Raw genomic sequence first — 27,012 nt, forward strand, 5'->3', positions numbered from 1 at the left:
TAATCTAGACCTACTCAACGCCCCCTACCCAAGCTCCTCTCCGCCCTGCCGAGAGGCTCGTCATCATCGACGGTGGTAATCACTGAGCGTTGACTGTGTGTACCGCACTGTACTAAGCGACCGGGAGAAGCCGGCGTAGCCGAGTCGGTAGAAACGTTCCCCGCCCCGAGCTGAGAAGCGGCCCCGCGGACGTCTTCCCCCGGTCAGACGCTGACGGTGAGAGACGACCAGGTCTACCCCATGAACCCGCCCAAGTACGACAAGATCGAGGACATGGCCATGATGACCCACCTCCACGAGCCCGCCGTGCTCTATAACCTCAAGGAGCGCTACGCCGCCTGGATGATCTACGTGAGTCCGGCCGGGAGCCCCCCCCCCGACTCGGGGACGCGGGACCCCCCGGGCGGGTCGGGGAGGCGGGGGAGAGGGGAGAACCCGGGCCGTCCCTTCCCCTCTCCCCCGCAGACCTACTCGGGCCTCTTCTGCGTCACCGTCAACCCCTACAAGTGGCTGCCGGTGTACAACGCGGAGGTGGTGGCGGCCTACCGGGGCAAGAAGCGGCAGGAGGCCCCGCCCCACATCTTCTCCATCTCCGACAACGCCTACCAGTTCATGCTCACCGGTCAGTGACCCGCCGTTCCTCAAAACTCTCCCACCCAGGAGATTGCCCCCCACCACCGTTTTACGGATGATGACGCCGCGGCCCCGAGAGGTGAAGTGACTTGCCCGAGGTCACCCAGCCCAGGCGCCGATCCGGTACTCCGGCCCGACTCTCAGCCCCGAGCTCTTTCCGCTAGACCTCGCTGCCACAGTGATGGCATTCGTGAGCACTTACTTTGGGCGAAGCACTGGGTTAGATATGAGATACCCAGATCGGGCATAATTCCTGTCCCACGGGGACACGCTATCACGGTCTCTGAGGGAGGGAGAACGGGGCCACCGAAGCTCTGAGCCCCACGTTAAGCGCATAGTAAGCGCTTAAATACCGTAAGACAAGCGAACGAGGAATTTTTTCAGCTCCGTTTTACAGCCGAAGAAACTGAGGTACGGAGAGATCAAAGCGTGACTTAGCGGCAAGAGCCCCGGCTTGGGAGTCGGAGGTCGTGGGTTCTAATGCCAACTCCGCCACTTGTCAGCTGAGTGACTTTGGGCAAGTCACTTCACTTTTCGGGGCCTCGGTCACCTCATCTGTAAAATGGGGGTGAAGACTGTGAGCCCCACGTGGGACCACCTGATGACCCTGTATCCGTGGCTCAGTGGAAAAGAGCCTGGGCTTCGGAGTCAGAGGTCATGAGTTCGACTCCCGGCTCTGCCACTTGTCAGCTGTGCGACTGTGGGCGAGTCGCTTCACTTCTCTGTGCCTCAGTTACCTCATCTGGAAAATGAGGATTAACTGTGAGCCTCACGTGGGACAACCGGATTACCCTGTATCTACCTCAGCGCTTAGAACTGGTGCTCTGCACATAGTAAGCGCTTAACAAATACCAACATCATTATTATTACCCCAGCGCTTAGAACTGTGCTCGGCACATAGTAAGCGCTTAACAAATACCAACACTACTATTATCATTATTACGATAGTCCCTCTAGACAAACCACTGTGCTAACCCCTGAGGTAGGTTCTAGACTCGTGGGCGGAGCAATAAGCACTGTACTAAGCGCTTGGGAGAGTCTAGTACAATAAAGTTGGTAGACAATTCCTGCCCACAAGAAGCTGCCGGTCTAGCACGGTCTCTGTCTCACATACACAAGAATTCCCCCTCACCACAAGTGGTAACCCTTTCATTTACAAAGAACTAATTTCGTTTCACCATTTTTTTTTTGTCGTTTTCTTCTCTCCTCCGACAGACCGTGAGAACCAGTCTATCTTGATCACGTACGTAGATCTGACGTTCTGATTCGCGCTGGTTTTGAACAGCAGAATCGGTGGTCACGTTCGGGGATCTGACCCCCTCCTCCTGTTCGGGTTTGGCAGCGGAGAATCCGGGGCCGGGAAGACCGTGAACACCAAACGGGTCATCCAGTACTTCGCGACAATTGCCGTCACTGGGGAGAAGAAGAAGGAGGAGCCGGGAAAAAATCAGGTGAAACTTACCCCTTTTGGAGACTGGAATTGCGGCCCCCATCTTCCCGGGGGCGTCCAAAGCGCTCCATTTGACCCTCCCCATCTGCCTTTCTCCAGGGCACCCTCGAGGACCAGATCATCAGCGCCAACCCGCTGCTGGAGGCCTTTGGCAACGCCAAGACCGTGAGGAACGACAACTCCTCGCGTTTCGTAAGTCCCGGGGACGCGGGGGCCCCTCAGTCCCACCCCCGAAGCGTGACGGCACCGACGTCTGGAGGAACGGACTCCGGCTCGGTCGCCGGCCTAGTTCCCGGTCGCACCGAACCTTTTTCCAGCCTCCGCGTCCGAACGACGATCGCCGTTTCTCTTTTCAGGGCAAATTCATCAGGATCCACTTCGGGACCACGGGGAAACTGGCTTCGGCCGATATTGAAACGTGTAAGTCGCCGGCGACAAAACTCTAGAAGGGGGGACGGCATCTCTGTGGCAAGAACTAGAACTGGTGCTCTGCATTAATCGAATCAGTCGTATTTTTTGAGCGCTTACTACGGGCAGAGCACTGTTCTAAGCGCTTGCAAAGTCCGATTCGGCAACAGAAAGAGACAATCTCCGCTCAACGAAGGGCTCACCGTCTAAATGGGGGAGACAGACAGCAGAACAAGTAGTCAGGCATCAATACCATCAAAATAAATAGAATCATAGATATAGACACATCATTAATAGAGTAATAATCTATACAAATATACACCAGTGCTGTGGGGAGGGGAAGGGGGTAGAGCAGAGGGGGAGGGAGTAGGGGGAATGGGGAGGGGAGGAGAGGCGGAGGGAAACGGGGGGCTCAGTCTGGGCATGTTGTGGGTGCTCAAAAAATCCCGAGTGTGGTGGCGGTGAAAGTGATTCTGGCGGCCGTGTGGACGGTGATGACGACGGTGGTGATACTGATGCTGATTCCCTCTAGACCGTCAACTTGTCGTGGGCGGGGAATATAATAATTACGGTATTTGTCAAGTGCTTACTATGTGCAAAGCACTGTTCTGAGCTCTGGGGTTGATACAAGGCCATCAGGTTGTCCCACATGAGGCTCACAGTCTTCATCCCTATTTTAGAGATGAGGGAGCTGAGGCTCAGAGAAGTTAAGTGATTTGCCCGAAGTCATACAGCTGATAAGTGGCGGCGCCGTGACCTCTGACTCCCAAGCCCGTGGTGTTTCCACTTAGCCACTCCGCTTTAATTTGTCTGTTATAGCGCTATATTTTACTCTCTCCAGTGCTTAGTACAGTACTCCGCACACAGTAAGCACTCAGTAAATAAGCTCTCAGTGAATAAATGAATAAACCCTCAATAAACTCTCAGAGTAAGCTCTTGAAAAGCAGCGTGGCTCAGTGGAAAGAGCCCGGGCTTGGGAGTCAGAGCTCCTGAGTTCTCAAACCGGCCCCGCCGCTTGTCAGCCGCGTGACTTGGGACGAGTCGCTTCACTTCCCTGGGCCTCAGTTCCCTCATCTGGAAAATGGGGATGAAGACCGGCAGCCCCACGTGGGTCGACGTGATGACCCTGTATCTCTCACGGCGCTTAGAACGGTGCTTGGCACGCGGTAAGCACTTACCGGATGCCATCATCAGCATTGTTATTAATAAACACACTCGACTGACGGATACCGATGACGACGGTGACGCCGATGCCGAGATTGACGACGGTGGTGATGATCTGGGAGCGAGGGTGATGACCGAAGACGTCACACACCTCGGGTCCCACAAGGTCTCGAGTCTGCACTTCAGTATTACACGATGGTCTAATCCTCAGCCCCGGTCCTCCCCTCTAAATCACCTGCCACGTGTAACAATTCACGGTGACTGCCTACCTACTTTTCTTTCTTCCCTGCCTATCAAGCTCCCTTGGGTGAGAAAACCCTCCTCCAACCCCAGGCAGTTGCCAGTCTGTGCCCTTTGACATGCACCTGCGGTGGCGAGAAGCAGGTAGAATGATGAGCCTCGCGACATCAGATCATAATAGTAATGTTGGTATTTGTTAAGCGCTTACCATGTGCAGAGCACTGTTCTACGCGCCGGCGTAGATAGAGGGTAATCAGGTTGACCCACACGAGGCTCACAGTCTTAATCCCCATTTTACAGATGACGGAACTGAGGCACAGAGAAGCAGCGCGGCTCAGTGGAAAGAGCCCGGGCTTCGGAGTCAGAGGTCATGGGTTCGACTCCCGGCTCTGCCACCTGTCAGCTGTGTGACTGTGGGCGAGTGGCTTCTTTGTGCCTGTTACCTCATCTGGAAAATGGGGATCAACTGTGAGCCTCACGTGGGACGACCTGATTACCCTGTATCTACCCCAGCGCTTAGAACAGTGCTCTGCACATAGTAAGCGCTTAACAAATACCAACATTATTATTATTGACTTGCCCACAGTCACACAGCTGACAGGTGGTGGAGCCGGGATTCGAACCCATGACCGCTGGCTCCCAAGCCCGGGCTCTTTCCACTGAGCCACGTCCTACTGAAGCCAGGAGAAGCGACTTGGCCTAGTGGCTAGAGCCCGGGGCCTGGAGGGCGGAAAGACCTGGGTCCTAAGCCCCGTCCCGCCTTTCCTCGGCTGCGTGTCACCTCGGGCAAGTCACGTCCCTTCTCTGGACCTCAGTTCCCTCATCTGGAAAATGGGGAGTCAGGATTGTGAGCCCCACGTGGGACAGGGAACGTGTCCGACCTGATGATCCTGTATCTACCCCAGCGCTTCATTTAGTGGCTGGCACGTCGTAAGAGCTTAAAAAATACCATGAAAAAGTAGTAATTTTTCCTCCTCCTATTGCCTTCTGGCCAGGCCCGATCAGTAGGGTGGAGGAACTCGGAGAGATCTGGGGACTTGGGGATTTTTGGTTCACGTCCACCCCGATCCATTCATTTTCTAAACATTTACCAATCTGCATTTCTTTCCCACGTTTCCCTTTATCCAAATCGCCCTTACTTTGCCGTTTCAGATCTGCTCGAGAAGTCAAGAGTTACTTTCCAGCTGAAGGCTGAACGTAGCTACCACATCTTTTATCAGGTCACATCCAACAAAAAGCCAGAATTAATTGGTAAGTACGTACTCTCCCGCTACAACCCAGCCCGCACACGTCACCCCTTGAACGCCGACCTCCTCGCCGTACGTTGAGCTCGTCCGTCTCACCACCGACCTCTCACCCTCGTCCCGCCTCTGGCCTGGAACCTCCTCCCTCTTCATATCCGAGAGACCGCGGCCCCGTGGAGGTTTCTGAGGAACGGAGCGAGATGAATTCAGACAACTCCTTTCTGCAGTGTATTTGTTCGAGGCTGATAGTATTTGGGGATTCCATCTTGTTTCTCACGAAGTAACTCCCCGTGGACCCCGTTTCTATCCTCAGAGATGCTCCTGATCACCACCAACCCGTACGACTACGCCTTCGTCAGTCACGGGGAGATCTCGGTCGCCAGCATCGATGACCAAGAGGAGCTGATGGCCACCGACGTGAGTAGCCCCCACCGCGGTCCGGGAAGTCCCGCCGGCCTCTTTCCCCGGCGTTCGGCCCACGTTATTTCCATCTCCAGAGTGCCATCGATATCCTGGGCTTCACCTCGGAGGAAAAGGTGGCCATTTACAAGCTGACGGGGGCCGTGATGCATTACGGGAACATGAAGTTTAAGCAAAAGCAGCGGGAGGAGCAGGCCGAGCCGGACGGCACCGAAGGTATCGGCCATCTTGGCTTCCGACTGCGACTGAGAGTGAGGAGGGAAGGTGCTCTCTCGCATCTTGTCATCCTTGACTTTGTATTTCCGAGGTGACCGGAGCAAGAGATCCTGAATTCAAGGAGGGGTTTGTGGGGGTTCCACAATTCGGACTAGCCCCCGTCCCCCTTCCCCGCTGGGAGCATCGTGGCTCAAGTGACGGGGGGGGGGGACTAGGCTTCTGTGGCCTGAAACCCCTCTGTAATAACGACCGCAACGATAATAATAAGAACGGTGGTGTTGGTTAAGCGCCTACGATGTGTCAAGCGCCGTTCTGAGCGCCAGCGTAGATACTGGACTCTCCCTCCCCCTCCACAGTTGCCGACAAAGCAGCCTACCTGCAAAATCTCAACTCGGCCGACCTGCTCAAGGCTCTGTGCTACCCAAGGGTGAAAGTCGGCAACGAGTACGTCACCAAAGGCCAGACCGTTCAACAGGTAAACTCTGCCTTCCGGGGACCGGAACCCCTGTAGACTGTAAGCTTGTTCTGGCTTTTTTTTTTTTTAATACTATCTTTTAAGGCACAGTACTAACCATCTGCTAATTCTGTCGTATTGTGCTCCCCCAAGTAGTTAATACCGTGCACGTAGTTAGAGCTCAATAAATGCAGTCGACTGATTGGAGTAGATACAAGTTAACCATATTGGACACGATCCCTGTCCCACGTTGGGCTCACGCCCTCAATCCCCATTTTACAGATGAAGTAACTGAGGCCCAGAGAAGTGACTTGCCCAAGGTCACCCAGCAAGGAATTGGCAGAGCTGGGATTAGGACCCAGGTCCTTCCGACTCCCAGGTCTGGGGTCTAGCCACTAATAATAATGTTGGTACCTGTTAAGCGCTTACTACGTGCAGAGCACTGTTCTAAGCGCTGGGGGAGATGGAGGTAATCAGGTTATCCCACGTGGGGCTCACAGACTTCGTCCCCATTTTCCAGATGAAGTAACTGAGGCACAGAGAAGTGAAGTGGCTCGCCCACAGTCACACAGCAGACAAGTGGCAGAGCTGGGATTCGAACCCATGACCTCTGACTCCCAAGCCCATGCTCTTTCCACTGAGCCACGCTGCTTCCTTCCACTAGGCCGTGCTGCCCGGGGAGGGCAGGGAAGGCGTCTACCAACCCTGTCCTACTGTACTCTTCCAAGTGCTCGGTACGGTGCTCTGCACACAGTGAGCGCCGGAAGCAGCATGGCATAGTGGGAAGCAGCAGGGCGTAGTGGAGGGAGCACGCACCTGGGAGTCAGAAGGTCACGGGTTCCAATCCCCCTTCCGCTACTCGTCTGCTGGGTGGCCTTGGGCAGGTTATGGCACTTCTCTGTGCCTCGGTGACTTCGTTTGTGAAATGAGGATTAAGACTGTGAACCCTAGGCGGGACAGGGACTACGTCCAAGCGATTTGTTTCTATCCACCCCAGCATTTAGTACAGTGCCGGCACATAGTAAGTGCTTAACGAATTCCAAACTTACTATTATTATTATTAATAAATGCCACAGATAGATTCAGAGAGGCTTCGCTTTCCTTCAAGAATGCCAGGATTGTCCCTCTGCCTCATCAGGTGTACAACGCCGTGGGTGCCCTGGCCAAGGCCGTCTACGAGAAGATGTTCCTGTGGATGGTGACCCGCATCAACCAGCAGCTGGACACCAAGCAGCCCAGGCAGTACTTCATCGGCGTCCTGGACATCGCCGGCTTCGAGATCTTCGACGTGAGCCGGCGGACGGAGGGAGCGGTCGGGGAGGGAGGGAGGGTTTGGGGTAAAATTCAGACTCAGACCCTCTTCCCTCGGTAGCGTGACCCATTTATGAGAAGAAATGACCACTGGGGATCGTTTTAGAATAGCATCGCTGTTTCTTAAGGGTTCCTTCAAGCCCTTCCCCGAAAGAAGTCCCGTAGCGAATTCATTCGCTGTTCAATCGTAGGTAAAATCCGATGAGTATCTGATGGTGATGATGGCAGTATTTGTTAAATCCTTCCTGTGTGTCAAGCGCTGTTCTAAGCACTGGGCTAGATCCAAGCTAATGAGGTTGGACACGGTCCCCGTCTCGCGGTCTTAATCCCCATTTTACAGACGAGGGAACTGAGGCGCGGAGAGGTGAAATGACTTGTCCGGGGTCCCACAGCAGACGAGTGGCAGAGGCAGGATTAGAACGCAGGTCCTTCCCAGGCCCGTGCCCCATCCGCTAAGCCGCGCTGCTTCTGCGTCTGTCCGGGCGAACAATGCCCCGATCCAGCAGCGGACCACCCGGCCCCCGCCCCTCCTCCGTGGACACGACTCCATCCATCCCCGGCTCACACCGACACTCTCCTTTCCCTCCTTCTCGGGCGTTGGACAGTACAACAGCCTGGAGCAGCTGTGCATCAACTTCACCAACGAGAAGCTGCAGCAGTTCTTCAACCACCACATGTTCGTGCTGGAGCAGGAGGAGTACAAGAAGGAAGGCATCGAGTGGGAGTTCATCGACTTCGGCATGGACCTGGCCGCCTGCATCGAGCTCATCGAGAAGGTCGGTCCGGCCGGCCGGCCCCCCGGCGCGGGCCCGCTCCCCCGCGCCCCCCGCCCCGCCGACCGTCTCTCTTCCCCCCGCAGCCGATGGGCATCTTCTCCATCCTGGAGGAGGAGTGCATGTTCCCCAAGGCCACGGACACCTCCTTCAAGAACAAGCTCTACGACCAGCACCTGGGCAAGTCCGCCAACTTCCAGAAGCCCAAGCCGACCAAGGGCAAGGCCGAGGCCCACTTCGCCCTCGTCCACTACGCCGGCACCGTGGACTACAACATCGCCGGCTGGCTCGACAAGAACAAGGACCCCCTGAACGAGACCGTGGTGGGCCTCTACCAGAAATCTTCCATGAAGACCCTGGCCTACCTCTTCTCAGCCTACGCCGCAGCCGAAGCCGGTAGTTTCCAAACAACCCGGGTCCCCAGGGCGTCACGTTCATTCAATCATTCGTTCGTATTCACTGCGCGCTCACTGTGTAGTGAGCGCTTGGCAGCGTACTGAGCGCTGGGGCAATGACCCACGAAACGCCCCACTCATTGCTCACATTTCCTTTTCCTCTCAGACGGCGGAGCAAAGAAGTCTGCTAAGAAGAAGGGTTCCTCCTTCCAGACGGTGTCGGCCCTTTTCAGGGTAATTTCTGGGTTTCTCTTTAAGCGGAGCGGAGGGGCTTAGGGGCGGGTAATAAGTTATCTGGAGAAAAACGGTGTGAATGAAAATCTGTTTCCTGTCAGCTTGCTTCTCACTAGTCTGCTCCGAGGAGGTGGTTTAATCCTTCCGGGTGCCTTTTGTGTGAGGGGCGTTTGGACACTCTCTCCTCTGTCGTCCACTCCAAGACTCACGTTTGCCTCCTCTCGACCGTTAAAATAATAATACTAGTAATTAGGGTACCTGTTAAACGCTTATTACATGCCAAGCACTCTTCTGAGCGCTGGGATAGATCCACGTTAATCAGGTCGGACACAGTCCCCGCCCCGAAAGGGGCTCTCGGTCTTAACCCGCATTTTACGGATGAGGTATCTGAGGCAGAGAGAAGTGAAGTGACTTGCCCCAAGTCACCCAGCAGACATGGGGCAGAGCTGGGATTAGAACCCAGAGCCTTCTGCCTCCCAGGCCCAGGCTCTATCCACTAGGCCACACTGCTTCTATGATTCTGTATATCTTGATGGTATTGATGCCTGACTGCTTGTTTTGCCGTCCGCCTCCCTCTTTTAGACCGTGAGCCCGTTACTGGGCAGGGATTGTCTCTGTTGCCGAATTCCAAGCGCTTGGTACAGTGCTCTGCACACAGTAAGCGCTCAGTAAATACGACAGTGAATGCAATGAATAAATCTAGTCTGTCAGAGTAAACGATGAACCAAGTTGGGTGGATCTAAAAATGTACCTGGAGGACGAGTTTTGGTTTTTAAGGTACTAGGTAAAGAGAACCTCAGAGAGTACGTTTTTCATTCCCATCATAATCCTGGTATTTGTCTAACGGTTCCGAAGCGCTGTTTTAAACGCCGGAGTAGCTACTGGTACCTTTTCACCAAGTCCTCCCGTGTGGTTTTCTAGGAGAATCTGAACAAGCTGATGACCAACCTGAGAAGCACTCACCCTCATTTCGTGCGCTGTCTCATCCCCAACGAGACGAAAACGCCCGGTAAGGAGGGAAGCGGAGGGCCCGGCCGGCCCGGCGGGCTCCGGGGTCTCCGCCCCGCGCCGGGGGGCTCACTTGAGGGTGTCCGTCCGCAGGGGCCATGGAACACGCGCTCGTCCTTCACCAGCTGCGCTGTAACGGGGTGCTCGAAGGCATCCGCATCTGCCGGAAGGGGTTCCCCAGCAGGATCCTTTATGGAGATTTTAAGCAGAGGTCAGCCTCTCTCCATTCTGATTTTCTCCTGACGAGATCGCTTAGTCTTGCCCCCGGTTCGGTTCTCGGTTGCCTTGTGGGTCAGTTGGCGGTGCTGTAGTAATAATAATAATTGTGGTATTCGTTAAGCGCTTACTATGTTCCAGGCACTGTTCTAAGCTCTGGGAGAGATACAAGGTAAGTGGGTTGGACGCAGTCCCCGTCTCACATTGGGCTCACAGTCTCCATCCCCATTTTCCAGATGAGGGAACCGAGGCACAGAGAAGGGAAGTGAGTTGCCCAAGGTCACACAGCGGATACGTGGCGGAGCCGGGATGAGAAACCAGGTCCTTCTGACTCCCAAGCCCGTTGTTCTAGCCACGCTGCTTCTCCCGGCCTGAACTCACTAGCGACCCAAATCAGAGCTCTTCTTGGGTCTCCGGAGGGGACGTCAACCAACACCCTAGATATCCCCTATGGAAACTGTAAAATTGGATCTTCGACCAATCAATCGTACTTATTGAGCGCTTACTGGGTGCAGGGCACTGTACTAGCCCTTGGGAGAGTACAATACAATAAACTGACACATTCCTGTCCACAGTGAGCTCACAGTCTGGAGAACGGTAAATTTATCAGTGGTATTCATTTTGTGCACAGCCCCGTACTAAGCACTTTGGAGAGCACAGTATAACAGCGTTAATAAGTGAGTTCCCTACCCACAGTGAGCTCTCCGCCACTTGTCAGCTGTGTGACTTTGAGCAAGTCACTTCACTTCTCTGGGCCTCAGTTCCCTCAACTGTAAAATGGGGATTAGTGTGAGGCCCATGTGGGACAACCTGATGACCTTGTATCCCCCCCAGCGCTTAGAACAGTGCTTGGGACATAGGAAGCACTTAAATACCAACATTATTACTATTATTATTATTAAATCTGGCTTAAAATTGTTCCCCAGAAGAGACTCCTAAAGAGCACACACTGCCTAGATTGAAGCAGTATGGCCTAATGGAAAGAGCCCGGACCCGGGAACCGGAAGACCTGTCTTCTAATCCCGGTTCTGCCCCTTGCCTTGGGCAAGTCACTTCACTTCTCCATGCTTCAATTCCCTTAACTGCAAAATGGGATTCAACACATCCTCCCTCCTCACTAGATTGTGAGTCCTATGTGAGACAGGGTTTCTATCCAGACTGACGAACTTGCCCAGCTCTCAGAAGAGTGTCTGGCCCACAATAAGCACGCAAAAAATACCGTATTAAAAAACCCAAAGATCTGTGGATAGCGGGGTGGGGAAATTTGGATCTCAGCGTCTTTTGGATCGTAGGCCTATCTCCGAGAAAGCTAGACCCACTCAACACAGGACGTTCTGCTTGGGGTCCGTGCCTGGGAGGCAGAGGGTCTGGGTTCTAATCCCAGCTCTGACACTTACCTGCTCTGTGATCTTGAGCAAGTCACTTCACTGGGCCTGTTTCCTCAACTGCAAAATGGGGATTCAATACTTATTCTCCCTCCTGATTAGACTGCCAGCCCCAGGTGGGACAGGGACTGTATCCAGCTTGATTAAATTGTATCGACCCAGTATTTAGAAGAGTGCCTGATAAATAAGCGCTTAGTAAATGACAATAAATAATTCTGGTATTTGTAAGCACTTAAGTACTATAGTAAACACTGGGATAGATACCAAGATAACCAGGTGGGCACATGGGGCTTGCAGTCTAAATGGGAGGGAGGATTCCCATTTTGCAGATGAGAGAAGTAAAGCATAGAGAAGTTAAGTGATGTGCTTAAGATCACACAGCAGACAAACGGTGGAGGCGGGATTAGAACCCAGGTCCTTCAGACTCCCGTGCCCCATTAGGCCTTGCTGCTCCTCAAATATCCCTATTTAAAACAACACTGTAACAGAAAGGTGGAAATTAGATCCCGGCATCTTTTGGACCACACAGATATCTTTAAGAAATGCTAGACCCACTCACCATCTGCCTTTCTATTTAGTGGAAAGAACCCGGGCCTGGGAGTCAAGGGACCTGAGTTCTAATCCTAGCTCCCCTCGTCTTCTGCGTAGCCCTGGGCAAGTCACTTCACTTCTCTGCACCTCAGTCTCATCTGTCAAGTGGGGATTAAAACGGCAAGCCCCTTGGGGGACCGGGACTACGTCCAACCCGTTTAGCTTGTATCCACCCCAGAGCTCAGTCCAGTGGCCGGTGCCCGATAAGCGCCTCCCAGATACCATAATCATCATTATTATCATCCTTAGACGCCCCCCGATCGAGGCGTCTTAGCGATTTCACCTAGATCTCCCTCCTTGGACAGATACAAGGTCTTGAACGCGAGCGCCATCCCGGAGGGGCAGTTCATCGACAGCAAGAAGGCCTCGGAGAAACTCCTCGGGTCCATCGACATCGACCACACGCAGTACAAATTCGGCCACACCAAGGTACCCGTCCGACTCGGTCCCCCCCGGCCGGACTCCCGGCGGGAGGCGGGAGGTGATGGTTCGCCTCCTCTCCTCTCGTCCAGGTCTTCTTCAAAGCCGGACTGCTGGGTCTCCTGGAGGAGATGCGAGACGAGAAGCTGGCCCAGCTGATGACGCGCACCCAGGCCAGGTGTCGCGGCTTCCTCATGAGGGTGGAATTCAAGAAGATGATGGAGAGGAGGTAGGGGTCGGTGCAATGAGCCAAGTTATTCTGCTCCATTGGGGCCTTTTAGATCACGCAATGGTGTTTTCTTAATCAGTGGTATTTACTGAGCACTTACTGGGTGTGTGAGTTTGTGTGGTATTTGTTAAGCGCTTACTCTGGGCCAGGAACTGTACTAAGTGCCGGGGTAGACACAAGCTTATAGGGTTCTACATCCCACACGAAGCTCAGTCCAAACCCCATTTTAGAGAGGAGGAAACCCAGGCCCAGAGAAGTGAAGCGACTTGCCCGAGGCCACGCAGCAAGCGGCGGAACCGGGATTCGATTCCAAGTGCTTCTGACCCCAGGCCCAGACTATCTACTAGACCATGCTGCTTCTCCACTGTAATAAATACTATCAGAGAGCACTGGAAAAATAACATCTGGGGTATCCGTCAGGTCCCTGGGGCTTTTCATTCTTATCTCTTCCGCCACCATTTCAAATCACAGTGGTGTTTACCGACTGCACGATAACCTGACGGTCTTGGATCTACCCCAGTGCTTACAGCAGTGCTTATCACTGAACAGATACCACGAAAAAAAACAAATACACAAAAAGAAACCAGATCCAATGTGGGAAACAGTCGGGCGGCCCGTGCGAGAAGTGGAAGCGGGGAGGGGGGGGGCGAGGATAAAGTAGGCGCGGGTGCCCAGCGACACGACATCTCATTTTCATTTCCCTCCTATCCCAGGGAAGCCCTCTTCTGCATCCAGTACAACGTCCGCGCCTTCATGAACGTCAAACACTGGCCCTGGATGAAGCTCTTCTTCAAGATCAAGCCGCTGCTCAAGAGCGCCGAGACGGAGAAGGAGATGGCCACCATGAAGGAGGAGTTCGCCAAGACCAAAGGCGAGCTCGCCAAGTCGGAGGCCAAAAGGAAGGAGCTGGAGGAGAAGATGGTGTCGCTCCTGAAGGAGAAAAACGACCTCCAGCTCCAAGTGCAATCGGTGGGTTTTCTGCACTTTGAGGAGGTCTTTCTGCCTCGGTTTGTGGGGTCCAAATAGCCCTTCGATGACCGTCCTTGCTCGGATTTATTCATTCCGTCGTATTTACTGAGCGCTGTGTGCAGAGCACTGTACTAAGCCCTTGGGGAAGTACAGTATGCGGCCCGGGGGCCAGCCTCGTCCCCCAATAATAATAATATTATTCTTGCTAAGTGCTTACTAAGCGCCAAGCACTGTTCTGAGCATGGTCTTAGGAGACAGGGGTCATGGGTTCTAATTCCAGCTCCGCCACCTGTCAGCTCTGTGATAATGGTGGTATTTGTTAAGCGCTTACTATGTGCAAAGCACCGTTCTAAGCGCTGGGGGAGATACAAAGTGATCAGGTTGTCCCACGTGGGGCTCACAGTCTTAATCCCCATTTTCCAGATGAGGGAACTGAGGCCCAGAGAAGTGAAGTGACCTGCCCAAAGTCACACAGCTGACAAGTGGTAGAGCTGGGATTAGAACCCATAATAATGTTGGTATTTGTTAAGCGCTTACTATGTGAAGAGCACTGTTCTAAGCGCTGGGGGAGATACAGGGTAATCAGGTCGTCCCACGTGAGGCTCACAGTCTTCATCCCCATTTTACAGATGAGGTAACTGAGGCACAGAGAAGTGAAGTGACTTGCCCACAGTCACACAGCTGACGAGTGGCAGAGTCGGGATTCGAACCCATGACCTCTGACTCCCAAGCCCGGGCTCTTTCCACTGAGCCGCGCTGCTTCTCATAGGCAAGTCACTAAACTTCTCGGTGCCTGAGTGACTTCATCTGTAAAATGGGGATGAAGACTGTGAGCCTCACGTGGGACAACCTGATTACCCCGTATCTACCCCAGCGCTTAGAACAGTGCTCTGCACATAGGAAGCGCTTAAATACCTACATTATGATTATTATTATTATAAGAGTGCTCGGCACGGAGTAAGTGCTTAACAAATACCAACATCATTATTATTATTACAAGTTCATCAGGTTGGACACAGTCCCTGTCCCACGTGGGGCTCACCTGGTTCATCCCCATTTCCCAGATGAAGGACTGAGGTCCGGTGAAGTGACTTGACCAAGGTCACACAGCAGACAGGTGACGGAGCCGGGATGAGAACCCCAAGGACTTCTGAGTCCCAGGCCCGGGCTCTAGCCACTAAGCCACGCTGCTTCCCAGCGGCCAGCCGTACCGCTCGGGCCCGGGGGCCACCCTCATCACCCACGGGCCAGCCCAATCCCCCAGGGGCCAGTTCCCACCCTTAAGGACGTCTTTGTATCTCCTTTCCCTCATCTGCAAAATGAGAATTCAATAGTACTCCACAGTCAATTGTATTTATTGAGCGCTCACTCTGTGCCGAGCGCTGTACTACCGTAGCAGCGTGGCGTAGTAGAAAGAGCACGGGCCTGGGGGTCAGGAGGTCAGGAGTTCTAATCCCCCTTCCACCGCTCGTCTGCTGTATGGCCTCGGGCAAATAATAAATTGGTATTTGTTAAGCGCTTACTACGTGCAAAGCAGCGTTCTAAGCGCTGGGGGATACAAGGTGATCAGGTTGTCCCACGTGGGGCTCACAGTTTTTGAATCCCCATTTGCCAGATGAGGTAACTGAGGCACAGAGAAGTTCAGTGACTTGCCCAAGGTCACACAGCTGACTAGCGGCGGAGCCGGGATTAGAACCCACTTCAATTCTCTGGGTCTCAGTCACCTCATCTGGCAAATGGGGATTGAGACGGTGAGCCCCACGTGGAACAGGGATTGTGTCCAACCTGATTCGCTTGTATCCATCCCAGCGCTTAGTACAGTGACTGGCACATAGTAAGCGCTTAACAGATACCATAATCATCGTACTAAATGCTTGGAAGAGTACAATATAGCAAAAAACAGACAAATTCCCTGCCCACAACAAGCTGACAGTCCAGAGGGGTTGCTCCTCCTTAGCGCGCGAGCCCTACGGGGGACCCGATTATCTTATATCCACCACAATGCTTGGCACATAGTAAATGCTTCACAGATACCACTATTATCATTATTATTATTATTTCCCTGACAGTGGAGGTTTTAAAAAAAAAAAAAAAGGCCCCCCGCCCCCCCAGAAATAAGGAATTTTGTCTAGAACATCTCTAAACCCGGCAGTGATTTTCATCCAAACTCCTTGCAGGAAGCCGACGGCTTGGCCGACGCGGAGGAGAGGTGCGACCAGCTGATCAAGACGAAAATCCAGCTGGAGGCCAAAATCAAAGAGGTGACGGAGAGGGCGGAGGACGAGGAGGAGATCAACGCCGAGCTGACGGCCAAGAAGAGGAAGCTGGAGGACGAGTGCTCCGAGCTGAAGAAGGACATCGACGACCTGGAGCTGACGCTGGCCAAGGTGGAGAAGGAGAAGCACGCCACCGAGAACAAGGTAAGGGAAGGAAGGGGCCGGGTCGGTCGTCCCCGGGCGTCCCCGCCGCGGGCCACGGGACGACGCGTCTTCCCTCGCCCCAGGTGAAGAACCTGACGGAGGAGATGTCCGGCCTGGACGAGACCATCGCGAAGCTGACCAAAGAGAAGAAAGCTCTCCAGGAGGCCCACCAGCAGACCCTGGATGACCTCCAGGCCGAGGAGGACAAAGTCAACACGCTCACCAAGGCCAAGACCAAGCTGGAACAGCAAGTGGACGACGTAAGCCGGGCAATCTACGGAAAATCCATTTCTCCCTTGAGAAGCCACCCGGTCTAGGGGACAGAGTCCAGGCCTGGGAGTCGGGAGGACCTGGGTTCTAATCCCCGCTCCTCCGCTTGTCTGCTGTGTGACCTGGAGCAAGTCGTTGCGCTTCTCTGGGCCTCAGTTCCCTCCTCTGGGGAATGGGGGTTAAGACTGTAAGCTCTGAGGGACATGGATGGTGCCCAACCTGATCATCTGGGGTTTATCCCATTGCTAACCACAGTTCCTGGCACATAGCAAGCGCTTAACAAGTACCATTTAAAAAAAAAAAAAAAGAGTGAAAGTACAGAAGCAGGGAGTTAACCAATCTGGGGACTATTCCTGATATTTTGTTCATAAATTGTACTGTGCTTCTATTTATAGTTTCACATGATCACAAACGAAGTGTTTATTTAAACTGTAGATCTAGCAACTGGTAGCCTGAAGTGTTACAATCAGTGGTATTTCCCGAGCGCTTACTATGCGCAAAGCACTTTACTAAGCACTTGGGAGAGTCCAATACCACAGAGTTGGCAGACACATTCTCTGCCCACAACAAACACAGTCTAGAAGGAGCGCCAGACATTAATACAGATCATTCATAACACGTAATTTGAAGATGTGCACAAAAGTTCTGTGGGGCTGAGGGTGGGGCGGATATCAAACGGCCAAAGGTCCCAGATCCAGATAGTACAGCATAATATTTACTCCCGTGGAATGTAGAAGAGGCACGGAATAGTGGATAGAACCCGGGCCTGGAACTCAGGTCATGGGTTCTAATCCCCGCTCCTCCACTTGTCTGCTGGGTGATCTTGGGCAACTCACTCCACTTCTCTGGGCTTCGGTTCCCTCATCTACAAAATGGGGATCGATCCTTGTGAGCCCCATGTGGAACAGAGACTGTGCCCAACCTGACAGAGAAGCAGCGTGGCTCAGTGGAAAGAGCATGGGCTTGGGAGTCAGAGGTCATGAGTTCGAATCCCAGCTCTGTCACTTGTCAGCTGTGTGACTGTGGGCAAGTCACTTCACTTCTCTGTGCCTCAGTTCCCTCAACTGTAAAATGGGGATTAAGACCGTGAGCCCCACGTGGGACAACCTGATTCCCCTGTGTCTACCCCAGCGCTTAGAACGGTGCTCTGCACATAGTAAGCGCTTAACAAATACCAACGTTATTATATCCACCCCAATGCTTAGAACAGTGCCTGGCGCAGAGTAAGCGTGAAACAAATACCGCGATTATTATCATCAATATCGGAACGGGGCAGCCCATGAAAAATCAAATAAACCAGATGTATTGTGAATTCAGCTCGAAGGTTCTCTGGAGCAAGAGAAGAAACTTCGCATGGACCTGGAACGGGCCAAGAGGAAACTCGAGGGAGACCTGAAGTTGGCCCAGGAATCCACAATGGATGTGGAAAATGACAAACAGCAGCTTGATGACAAACTCAAAAAGTAAGTATAGAAAAAGATTTCCCCTAGAACCATGAGAAGCGGCGTGGTCTATTGGCTGGAGCCCGGGCCTGGGAATCAGAAGGACCTGGATTCTCATCCCGGCGCACAATTTGTCTGCTGTGTGACTCTGGACGAGTCACTTCACTTCTCTGTGCCTCCGTTTCCTCATCTGCAAAATGGGGATGACGTCCGCGAGCCCGGTGTGAGACAGGGACTGTGTCCAACCCTATTTGCTTCTATCCACCCCAGCGCTTAAGTACAGTGCCTGGCACAAAATAAGCGCTTGACAAGTACCATTAAAAAAAAAAAAACATTCGGAATTTGGCTAGAGCCCTCACCTACGTGGTTTTTCCAACAGGAAGGAGTTTGAGATCAGCAACCTGCAGAGCAAAGTCGAGGATGAACAGGCCCTGGCCGTGCAGCTGCAGAAGAAGATCAAAGAGCTGCAGGTCGGCCGTTTCTTCTGCCCCTGGCAGAAGACCTTTCCCGGGGAGGGGCTGACCGGAGTGCATTTTCCCTGTGTGCCGATCCCAGGCTTCCATCGAGGAGCCGGAGAAGGAGACCGAGGCCGAGCGGGCGTCTCCTCCCGGTCCCGCGGTCTCCCCGTCGGGTCGCGCTGGGGAGGGGCTGACCGGAGCGCGTTTTCCCCGTGTGCCGCCCCCAGGCCCGCATCGAGGAGCTGGAGGAGGAGATCGAGGCCGAGCGGGCGTCTCGCGCCAAAGCGGAGAAGCAGAGGTCCGACCTGTCCCGGGAGCTGGAGGAGATCAGCGAGCGGCTGGAGGAGGCCGGCGGGGCCACCTCCGCCCAGATCGAGATGAACAAGAAGCGCGAGGCCGAGTTCCAGAAGATGCGGCGGGACCTGGAGGAGGCCACCCTGCAGCACGAGGCCACGGCGGCCGCCCTGCGCAAGAAGCACGCCGACGGCGTGGCCGAGCTCGGGGAGCAGATCGACAACCTGCAGCGGGTCAAGCAGAAGCTGGAGAAGGAGAAGAGCGAGATGAAGATGGAGATGGACGACCTGGCCGGCAACCTGGAGACCGTCTCCAAGGCCAAGGTATCGCGGGGCCTTTCGCGCTGTCTCACTACAGAGCGGGAGAAAGAGAAGTGAGCTCCCGTTCCTTTATGGCCCGCAATTCAGGAAGCCAAGATGGGCTTGTCAAGGGGCATTATCCGGGGCTGGCAGCTCGTTAGGGGTCAAATGTCCCGTGATCATTCAATCAACGGTAATTATTGGGCACTTACTACCTACAGAGCACCGTACTGAGTGCTTGGGGGAGTCCTATACCACAGAATTAACAGACCCGTTCCCTGCCCTGATGGCCGGAAAGAGTCGCTAGAGCGGCTGGGTGGGGAATGGGGCCCACGCTGAGCTCGCACCCTGGATCGTAGGTGAGAAAAAGGGATGGGCAAGTCCAGAATCTAAAATCCCAGGAAAAAGGAACCTGACTTGTTCATTCCAAGCGCTTAGTACAGTGCTCTGCACATAGTAAGTGCTCAATAAATACTATTGAATGAATGAATGAATTCTTTGAGGGTGCCCATTGCCCGTGGCGGCTCCAGTCCGTGATCGGGAGGGAAGGATACGTTTCCCCAGTCTCTCATTCAGAAAGGAGGTAATAATAATAATAATATTGGTATTTGCTAAGCGCTTACTATGTGCAGAGCACTGTTCTAAGCGCTGGGGTAGGCACGGGGAAATCAGGTCGTCCCACGTGGGGCTCACAGTCTTAATCCCCATTTTCCAGATGAGGGAACTGAGGCCCAGAGAAGTGAAGTGACTTGCCCACAGTCACACGGCCGACAGGGGCAGAGCCGGGATTCGAACTCATGAGCCCTGACTCCAAAGCCCGTGCTCTTTCCACTGAGCCACGAGCGAGGTCTAATGAAAGAGGACGGGCCTGGGGGTCAGGAGGAGCGGGTTTCGGAAGCCTCTCTTTGGGGGCTCGAGCCCAGCAGTTCGCTAAGGTACAGTGAACCCTTCTAACAGTTTGATGAGATGCGGTGAGGCCATTAAGTAGTTAGACAGATGCAGTGTGAGCCCATCAAGCAGTTGGATAAGAGGCCGTTAGCCCATTAAGCGGTTCGCTAAGATGCGGTTTAGCCATCAAGCAGTTCGATAAGATGCAATTAGCCCATCAAACAGTTGGATAGATGCAGTTTAGCAAATCACGCCATTCGTTAGCACCGCGACAGTTTAGAAGACTCCCAAGGCAGAGATATAAAACAGACGAGCCCACGGGGCCTATCAAGAGGTGACTTCACAAGGAACCAGAGAACCAAATGGAGTTTAATCCATTCGATAAAAAAATCGGGCCGAGGCAGCTTCCAAATCCCCTTAGCCTAATTCCTTCTAGGGCCACTCTTCCGGCCCAGCTGGAAACGTCCCGGCACGGAGTAGTGGTTAGAGCCCGGTCTTGGGTTCTAATCCCAGCTCCATCAGCCTGTCTGCTGCGTGGCCTTGGCTAAGTCACTTCAACTCGGTGACCTCATCTGTATAACGGGGATTGAGACTGAGCCCTACGTGAGAGGGACGCCGCGTCCAACCCGATTTGCCCGTATCCACCCCGGCGCTTCGTACAGCAGCTAGTCATGGCGGAACAAATACCACACTTATCATTTTTCCCCTCGCCTTTGCCTCTAGGGGAACTTTGAGAAACTGTGCCGTGCGCTAGAAGATCAAGTGAGCGAACTCAAGTCGAAGGAGGAGGAGCTGCAGCGTCTGCTGAACGACCTGACAGCTCAGAGGGGGCGTTTACAGACGGAAGCAGGTGAGCCATCGGAGCCGGTATTTCCCCTTCTGGCCGGGGGTGGACTTGGGGTGCAGCTGGATGGGGGTGGGGCTTCGACCGCGCTCTTGCACATAAATTTATTTATATTAATATTCATTCAATCGTACTTACTGAGCACTTTCTGTATGCAGAGCATCCCCTTCTAGACTGGAAGCTCTTTGTGGGCAGGGAATGTAATAGTAAAGTAATGCAATAATAATAATGATGATGGCATCTGTTAAGCGCTTACTATGTGCCAAGCACTGTCCTACGAGCTGGGGTAGATAGAAGGTTGTCCCACGTGGGGCTCACCGTCTTGACCCCCATTTCACAGATGAGGAACTGAGGCACAGAGAAGCTAAGTGACTTGCCCAAAGTCACACAGCTGACAAGCAACGGAGCCGGGATTAGAACCCACGACCTCTGACTCCCAAGCCGGGGCTCTTTCCACTGAGCCACGGTGCTTCTCGTAGTGGATTCTCCCAAGTGCTTAGTACAGTGCTCGGCACACAGTAAGCACTCAAATATGATTCAGTGAAAGGAGTCATGACATCAAGGGGTGGGCCTACCGGAAGGGGGTCGGCTTCGCAAATAACGATAGTGTCATTATAATATAGAATAACTGTGGTATTTAAGTCCTCGCTCTACGCCAAGCACTGAGGAGATGCAAGGTGATCGGATCCCATGTGGAGTTCGCGGCCTAAGTAGGAGAGAGGGCAGGTGAGGAAACAGAGGCCCAGAAAAGTTAAATAAGTCGCCCACAGTCCCAGGGCAGGGGAGGAGGAAAATCACAGTAAAAACCCAGGTCCTCTGATTCCCCGGCCCTTGTTCTTTCCACTAGGCCAAGCTGCTTCCACAAGATATGATATATAATCCTAATTATAATAATTATGGTACTTGTTAAGCGCTTACTACGTGCCAAGAACCGTTCTAAGCACTAGGATAGGTAAAAGTTAATAATAACAACAATTATAATGTTGGTATTTGTTAAGCGCTTACTGGGTGCCAAGCACTGTTCTAAGCGCCGGGAGGGATACAGGGTCATCAGGTTTTCCCATGTGACGCTCAGTCTTCATCCCCATTGTACTGATGAGGTCACTGAAGCACCGAGAAGTGAAGTGACTTGCCCAGAGTCACACAGCTGACAGGTGGCGAAGCCGGGATTAGAACCCATGACCTCTGACTCCTAAGCCCGGGCTCTTTCCACTGAGCCACGCTGCTCATCAGAATGAATGGTTCTAGAAGGGTCTGTCGGTTTTCCCTCTTGACTATACACTGGTTACGGGCAGAGAACGTGCCTCTTAATTCTGTTGTATTGGTACTCACCCAAGCGCTTAGTACAGTGCTCTGCACACAGGAAGAGCTCAATAAATACCACTGATTAGAAGTCAGGGCAGCTGGCCACCACGGAAAGACTGAAGGTTTCCTCCGAGGCCACAGAGTCGATCCGTGAGGAAAAATTCCGGTTAGACCTCGAATGGAAACAACAAGACCTAATGGAAAGAGCCCGGGCCCGGGAGTCCGAGAACCTGGGTTTTAATCCTGCCTCCACCCCTTGCCTGCTGGGTGGCCTTGGGCAAGTCGCTTCGCTTCGCCGGACCTCGGTTTCCTCATCTGTAAAATGGAGATTCAAAGTGGAGATCAACAGGGATTAAAATGGACTGCAGATTGAGACTCGGGTGGGACAGGGACTGTGTCCAACCTGATTATCTTGTACCCACCCCAGTGCTTACGACAGTAATCGCTCAATAAATACCAGAAAGAAAGAAATTCTGGGCCTTTCCACTCTGGGATTCCTTTCCCAGTCAGTCGATCGGATTTACTGAGCGCTTACTGGGTGCAGAGCTCCGTAGTAAGCGCTTGGGCCGGTCCAATTTAACAGACGCATCCCCTGCCCACAACGAGCTTACAGGGGAAGACAGTGGCATCGCCGAAAAGGGGCCGTCGGTTTGGGGTGCCAACCAATGGTCCGATAATAATAATAATGGTGGTATTTGTTAAGCGCTCACTATGTGCAAAGCACTGTTCTAAGCTCTTGGGGGGGGATACAGGGTGATCAGTTTGTCCCCGATCTCCCCGTTCCAGGCGAGTTTTCACGCCAGCTGGACGAGAAAGAAGCTCTGGTGTCTCAGCTGTCCCGAGGCAAGCAAGCCTTCACCCAGCAGGTTGAGGAACTCAAGAGGCAGCTCGAAGAAGAGTCCAAAGTGAGTCTCCCCTCAGCATCTTTTGAACGTACGGTTCCGTCGGTAGCCCGACACCGCGGACCGGCTGCAGAGGGTCTGTTTGTGGTTGTACTGGACTCTCCCAAGCGCTTAATACACAGTAAGCGCTCGATAAATATGATCGCGTGAATGCGCGCTCTCCCAAATGCTGAGTAATAATAATCATCAATATGATGATGGCATCTGTGAAGCCCTTACTATGTTCAAGCACTGTTCTAAGCACTGGGGGAGATACAAGGTCATCAGGTTGACCCACGTGGGGCTCACAGTCTTAACCCCCATTTTACAGATGAGGTAACTGAGGCAGAGAGGTAAAGTGACTTGCTTAGTACCGTGCTCCGCACACACTAAGCGCTTAATAAATGCGATTAAATGAATGAATGCCCTCAAGGGCTTAGTACGGTGCTCCGCACACAGTAAGCGCTTAATAAATATGATTAAATGAATGAATGCTCTCTCAAGGGCTTGGTACGGTGCTCCGCACACAGTAAGCGCTTAATAAATATGATTAAATGAATGAATGCTCTCTCAAGGGCTTAGTACGGTGCTCCGCACACAGTAAGAGCTCAATAAATACGAGCGAATGAACCCCTGAACCACAATGGGGCGTTGACCCCCGGCTCGCCCCCTCTCCCCCAGGCCAAGAACGCCCTGGCCCACGCCCTCCAGTCCTCCCGCCACGACTGCGACCTGCTGCGGGAGCAGTACGAGGAGGAGCAGGAAGCCAAGGCCGAGCTGCAGAGGGCCTTGTCCAAGGCCAACGGCGAGGTCGCCCAGTGGAGGACCAAGTACGAGACCGACGCCATCCAGCGCACGGAGGAGCTGGAGGAGGCCAAGTAGGTGCACCGGAGTCGTAGAACGGGATTTACCGAGCGCTTGATGTGTGCAGAGCACTGCACCAAACTCTCGGAAGAGTCCAATAGAACAGACGCATTCCCTGCCCGCAATGAGCTGACCGGAGGAGTGAAAACAAATGACCAACATTCCTCAACTGTGGCGGATGCATGCCAACCCAGTTTCAACCTGCTCGGGCCCCGGGCCGATCCCCGTCAGCTCGTTGTAGGCAGAGAATGGGTCCGTTTAGTGGATTCTCCCGAGTGCTCAGTACAGCCCACAGTAAGTGCTCGGTAAATACAACTGAATGAACGAATGACTTTCCAGGAAGAAGCTGGCTCAGCGGCTGCAGGACGCCGAGGAGCACGTCGAAGCCGTGAATGCCAAATGCGCGTCCCTGGAGAAGACCAAGCAGCGGCTGCAGAACGAGGTGGAGGATCTCATGATCGACGTGGAGAGGACCAACGCCGCCTGCGCCGCCCTAGATAAGAAGCAGAGGAACTTCGACAAGGTACCTCCGGACGGACGGCTCCGTTTCCCGGCCCTCTCACCGGCCGGCTCCCTCCGGGGCCCGGGCTGACCGTCTCCCCTTCTCCAGATCCTGGCAGAATGGAAGCAGAAATACGAGGAGACCCAGGCCGAGCTGGAGGCGTCTCAGAAAGAGTCCCGCTCGCTGAGCACGGAGCTGTTCAAGATGAAGAACGCCTACGAGGAGTCCTTGGACCATTTGGAGACGCTGAAACGCGAGAACAAAAACCTGCAGCGTGAGTCCCTGGGGATCTCTGTCTGTGTCTCTCTCCTCTTCTCTCTTTTTTCTCTCCTCTCTCTCCTCTCTATTTTCCCTCTTTTCACTCTCACTGTTTCTCTTTTTTCTCTCCTCTCTCTCTCCTTTCTATTTTCCCTCTTTCTCTCTTTCCTCTCTCTTTTCTTCTCTCTCTCCCCCACCCCTCCAGAGGGTGGGCAGGCTTCTCCTCCCCCTCCATCGCGGACCATAGGACCAAACCAGTTGCTGTCCCTTCCCCGACAGAGGAGATCTCCGACCTCACCGAGCAGATCGCCGAGGGAGGGAAACATCTCCACGAGCTGGAGAAAGTCAAGAAGCAAGTTGAGCAAGAGAAGAGTGAGCTGCAGGCCGCCCTGGAGGAAGCGGAGGTACGGATGTCACGGAGAGGAGGGAGCCAGGGGTTTTTTCCCCAGGTTGTGGCCTGTGGAACGAGGCCACGTCGTTCACTGTCAGGGTCCCAGCTATCAGTGAGTCTGGAAGAAGGGACCCAGAGATGGGGGGGGATGGCAGACGGGTGGTCTGACTTAGTGGCAAGACTTAGTGGCAAGAGCCCCGGCTTGGGCGTCTGAGGACGTGGGTTCTAATCCCCTCTCTGCCACCTGTCTCCTGGGTGACCTTGGGCAAGCCACATCACCTCTCTATGCCTCAGTTATCTCATCTGTAAAATGGGGATGAAGACTGTGAGCCCCAGGTGGGACAAGGTGATTACCTTGCATCCCCAGCACTCGGAACAGTGCTCGGCACATGGTAAGCACTTAAATACCGTTATCATCGTCATCAAGGTCTCTCCGTCCGTCAACACTCTCCTTCCCTCGGCGCGCTCCATGGCTGGAAAGAAAAGCCCGGTGGAGAGAAAACTGGAGTCTCCCAGGAGTTGCTAATTGAGGGAGGAGGACTGGAAGCAGTGGAGAAGACATGGAGGAGAGTCACTGGGTGATATTCATCCAGAGAAATCTACCTCAACCCAGGCAGATCGTGGGGAGTTGAGCCCCAAAGCCCCAGCTTGCCCCCCTTCGGTTCTCGCTCCCCCCGACGCAGTGAACGGGGGAAACTCGAAAACCATCGCCCCGCCGCCACCGGGAAGCAGCGTGGCCTGCTGGTGGATCACGGGCCTGGGAGCAGAAACCTTCTGGGCATGTCACTCCCCTTCTGAAACACCTCCAGTGGTTGCCTATCAACCTCCGCTCAAAACAAAAAACTCCTCACTCTAGGCTTCGAGGCTCTCCGTCACCTTGCCCCTTCCTACCTCTCCTCCCTTCTCTTTCTACCGCCCACCCCCTCGCCGTCCCCCGGTCTCGCCTATCCCGCCGTCGACCCCCGGGCCACGTCCTCCCGCCGTCCCGGAACGCCCTCCCTCCTCACCTCCGACAATCTGATTCTCTTCCCCTCTTCAAATCCCTGCTTAAAGCTCACCTCCTCCGAGAGGCCTTCCCAGACTGAGCTCCCCCCTTTTTCCCTCTGCTCCCTCTATCCCCCCCTTCACCTCTCCGCAGCTAAACCCTCTCCTCCCCCCTTTCCCTCTCCTCCTCCCCCTCTCCCGTCCCACCCCCTCAGCACTGTACTCGTCCGCTCAACGGTATATATCTTCATCACCCTATTTATTTCGTTTAATGAGAAGTACGTCACCCTGATTCTATTTGTTTGCCATTCTTTTTATGAGATGTTCTTCCCCTCGACTCTATTTATTGCCATTGTTCTCGTCTGCCCGTCTCCCCCGATTAGACCGTGAGCCCGTCCAAGGGCAGGGACCGTCTCTATCTGTTGCCGATCCGTACATTCCAAGCGCTCAGTCCAGTGCTCTGCACCTAGTAAGCGCTCAGTAAATACTACTGAATGAATGAACGAACCCGGGTTCTAATCCCAGCTCTGCTTGTCTGCTGTGTGACTCTGAGAAGTCACTTCACCGGTCCTCGGTTCCCTCGCCTCTAAAATGGGGATTAAGATTGCGAGCCCCACAGGGGACAGGGACGGTGTCCAACCTGATCACTCTGTGTCACCCCCAGAGCTTAGAACAGAGCACTGCCCAGAGTAAGCGCTTAACGGATACCTCGTCCTCTCCCCCAGGCGTCCCTAGAACACGAAGAGAGCAAGATCCTCCGCATCCAACTGGAGCTGAACCAGGTGAAGTCGGAGGTCGACCGGAAGATAGCGGAGAAAGACGAGGAGATCGATCAGCTGAAGAGGAATCACCTCAGGGTGGTGGAGACCACGCAGAGCGCCCTGGACGCCGAGATCCGGAGCCGGAACGACGCCATCCGCATCAAGAAGAAGATGGAGGGCGACCTCAACGAGATGGAGGTCCAGCTGAGCCACGCCAACCGCCAGGCCGCCGAGGCCCTGAGGAACTTCAGGAACATCCAGGGCATCCTCAAGGTGAGTGTTTCCACCCCGGACTTCCGGGTGCGTCCGCCAGAAGTGACCGGTTCGTACCAAGGATCTTGACAGAGCAGCGAGAGCGAGAGAGAGAAAGAGAGAGAACTCAAGACTGGGA

The 27,012-nt window shown here is 53.8% G+C and overlaps 1 protein-coding gene across 1 annotated transcript in view; it reads left to right on the forward strand.

The window, feature by feature from the left end:
* LOC100083622 (myosin-2-like) overlaps window positions 1-27,012 on the forward strand; it is a 28,188-nt gene that overhangs the window by 687 nt on the left and 489 nt on the right. Inside the window, exons 2-32 of the mRNA XM_029049552.1 lie at window positions 208-351; window positions 466-622; window positions 1,849-1,876; window positions 1,976-2,084; window positions 2,183-2,275; window positions 2,440-2,503; window positions 5,048-5,146; window positions 5,453-5,556; window positions 5,637-5,775; window positions 6,132-6,250; window positions 7,368-7,517; window positions 8,146-8,316; window positions 8,400-8,709; window positions 8,875-8,942; window positions 9,864-9,951; window positions 10,044-10,161; window positions 12,448-12,571; window positions 12,655-12,791; window positions 13,505-13,760; window positions 15,938-16,180; window positions 16,264-16,440; window positions 17,768-17,913; window positions 18,272-18,362; window positions 18,578-18,967; window positions 20,555-20,681; window positions 22,767-22,885; window positions 23,543-23,739; window positions 24,065-24,248; window positions 24,336-24,501; window positions 24,765-24,889; window positions 26,586-26,894. Coding sequence (XP_028905385.1) covers window positions 208-351; window positions 466-622; window positions 1,849-1,876; window positions 1,976-2,084; window positions 2,183-2,275; window positions 2,440-2,503; window positions 5,048-5,146; window positions 5,453-5,556; window positions 5,637-5,775; window positions 6,132-6,250; window positions 7,368-7,517; window positions 8,146-8,316; window positions 8,400-8,709; window positions 8,875-8,942; window positions 9,864-9,951; window positions 10,044-10,161; window positions 12,448-12,571; window positions 12,655-12,791; window positions 13,505-13,760; window positions 15,938-16,180; window positions 16,264-16,440; window positions 17,768-17,913; window positions 18,272-18,362; window positions 18,578-18,967; window positions 20,555-20,681; window positions 22,767-22,885; window positions 23,543-23,739; window positions 24,065-24,248; window positions 24,336-24,501; window positions 24,765-24,889; window positions 26,586-26,894 — 4,752 coding nt within the window. The remainder of the gene's footprint in view (window positions 1-207; window positions 352-465; window positions 623-1,848; window positions 1,877-1,975; window positions 2,085-2,182; window positions 2,276-2,439; window positions 2,504-5,047; window positions 5,147-5,452; window positions 5,557-5,636; window positions 5,776-6,131; window positions 6,251-7,367; window positions 7,518-8,145; window positions 8,317-8,399; window positions 8,710-8,874; window positions 8,943-9,863; window positions 9,952-10,043; window positions 10,162-12,447; window positions 12,572-12,654; window positions 12,792-13,504; window positions 13,761-15,937; window positions 16,181-16,263; window positions 16,441-17,767; window positions 17,914-18,271; window positions 18,363-18,577; window positions 18,968-20,554; window positions 20,682-22,766; window positions 22,886-23,542; window positions 23,740-24,064; window positions 24,249-24,335; window positions 24,502-24,764; window positions 24,890-26,585; window positions 26,895-27,012) is intronic.

Source organism: Ornithorhynchus anatinus, chromosome 21 (genome assembly GCF_004115215.2).
Source record: "Ornithorhynchus anatinus isolate Pmale09 chromosome 21, mOrnAna1.pri.v4, whole genome shotgun sequence".
Taxonomy (NCBI): domain Eukaryota; kingdom Metazoa; phylum Chordata; class Mammalia; order Monotremata; family Ornithorhynchidae; genus Ornithorhynchus; species Ornithorhynchus anatinus.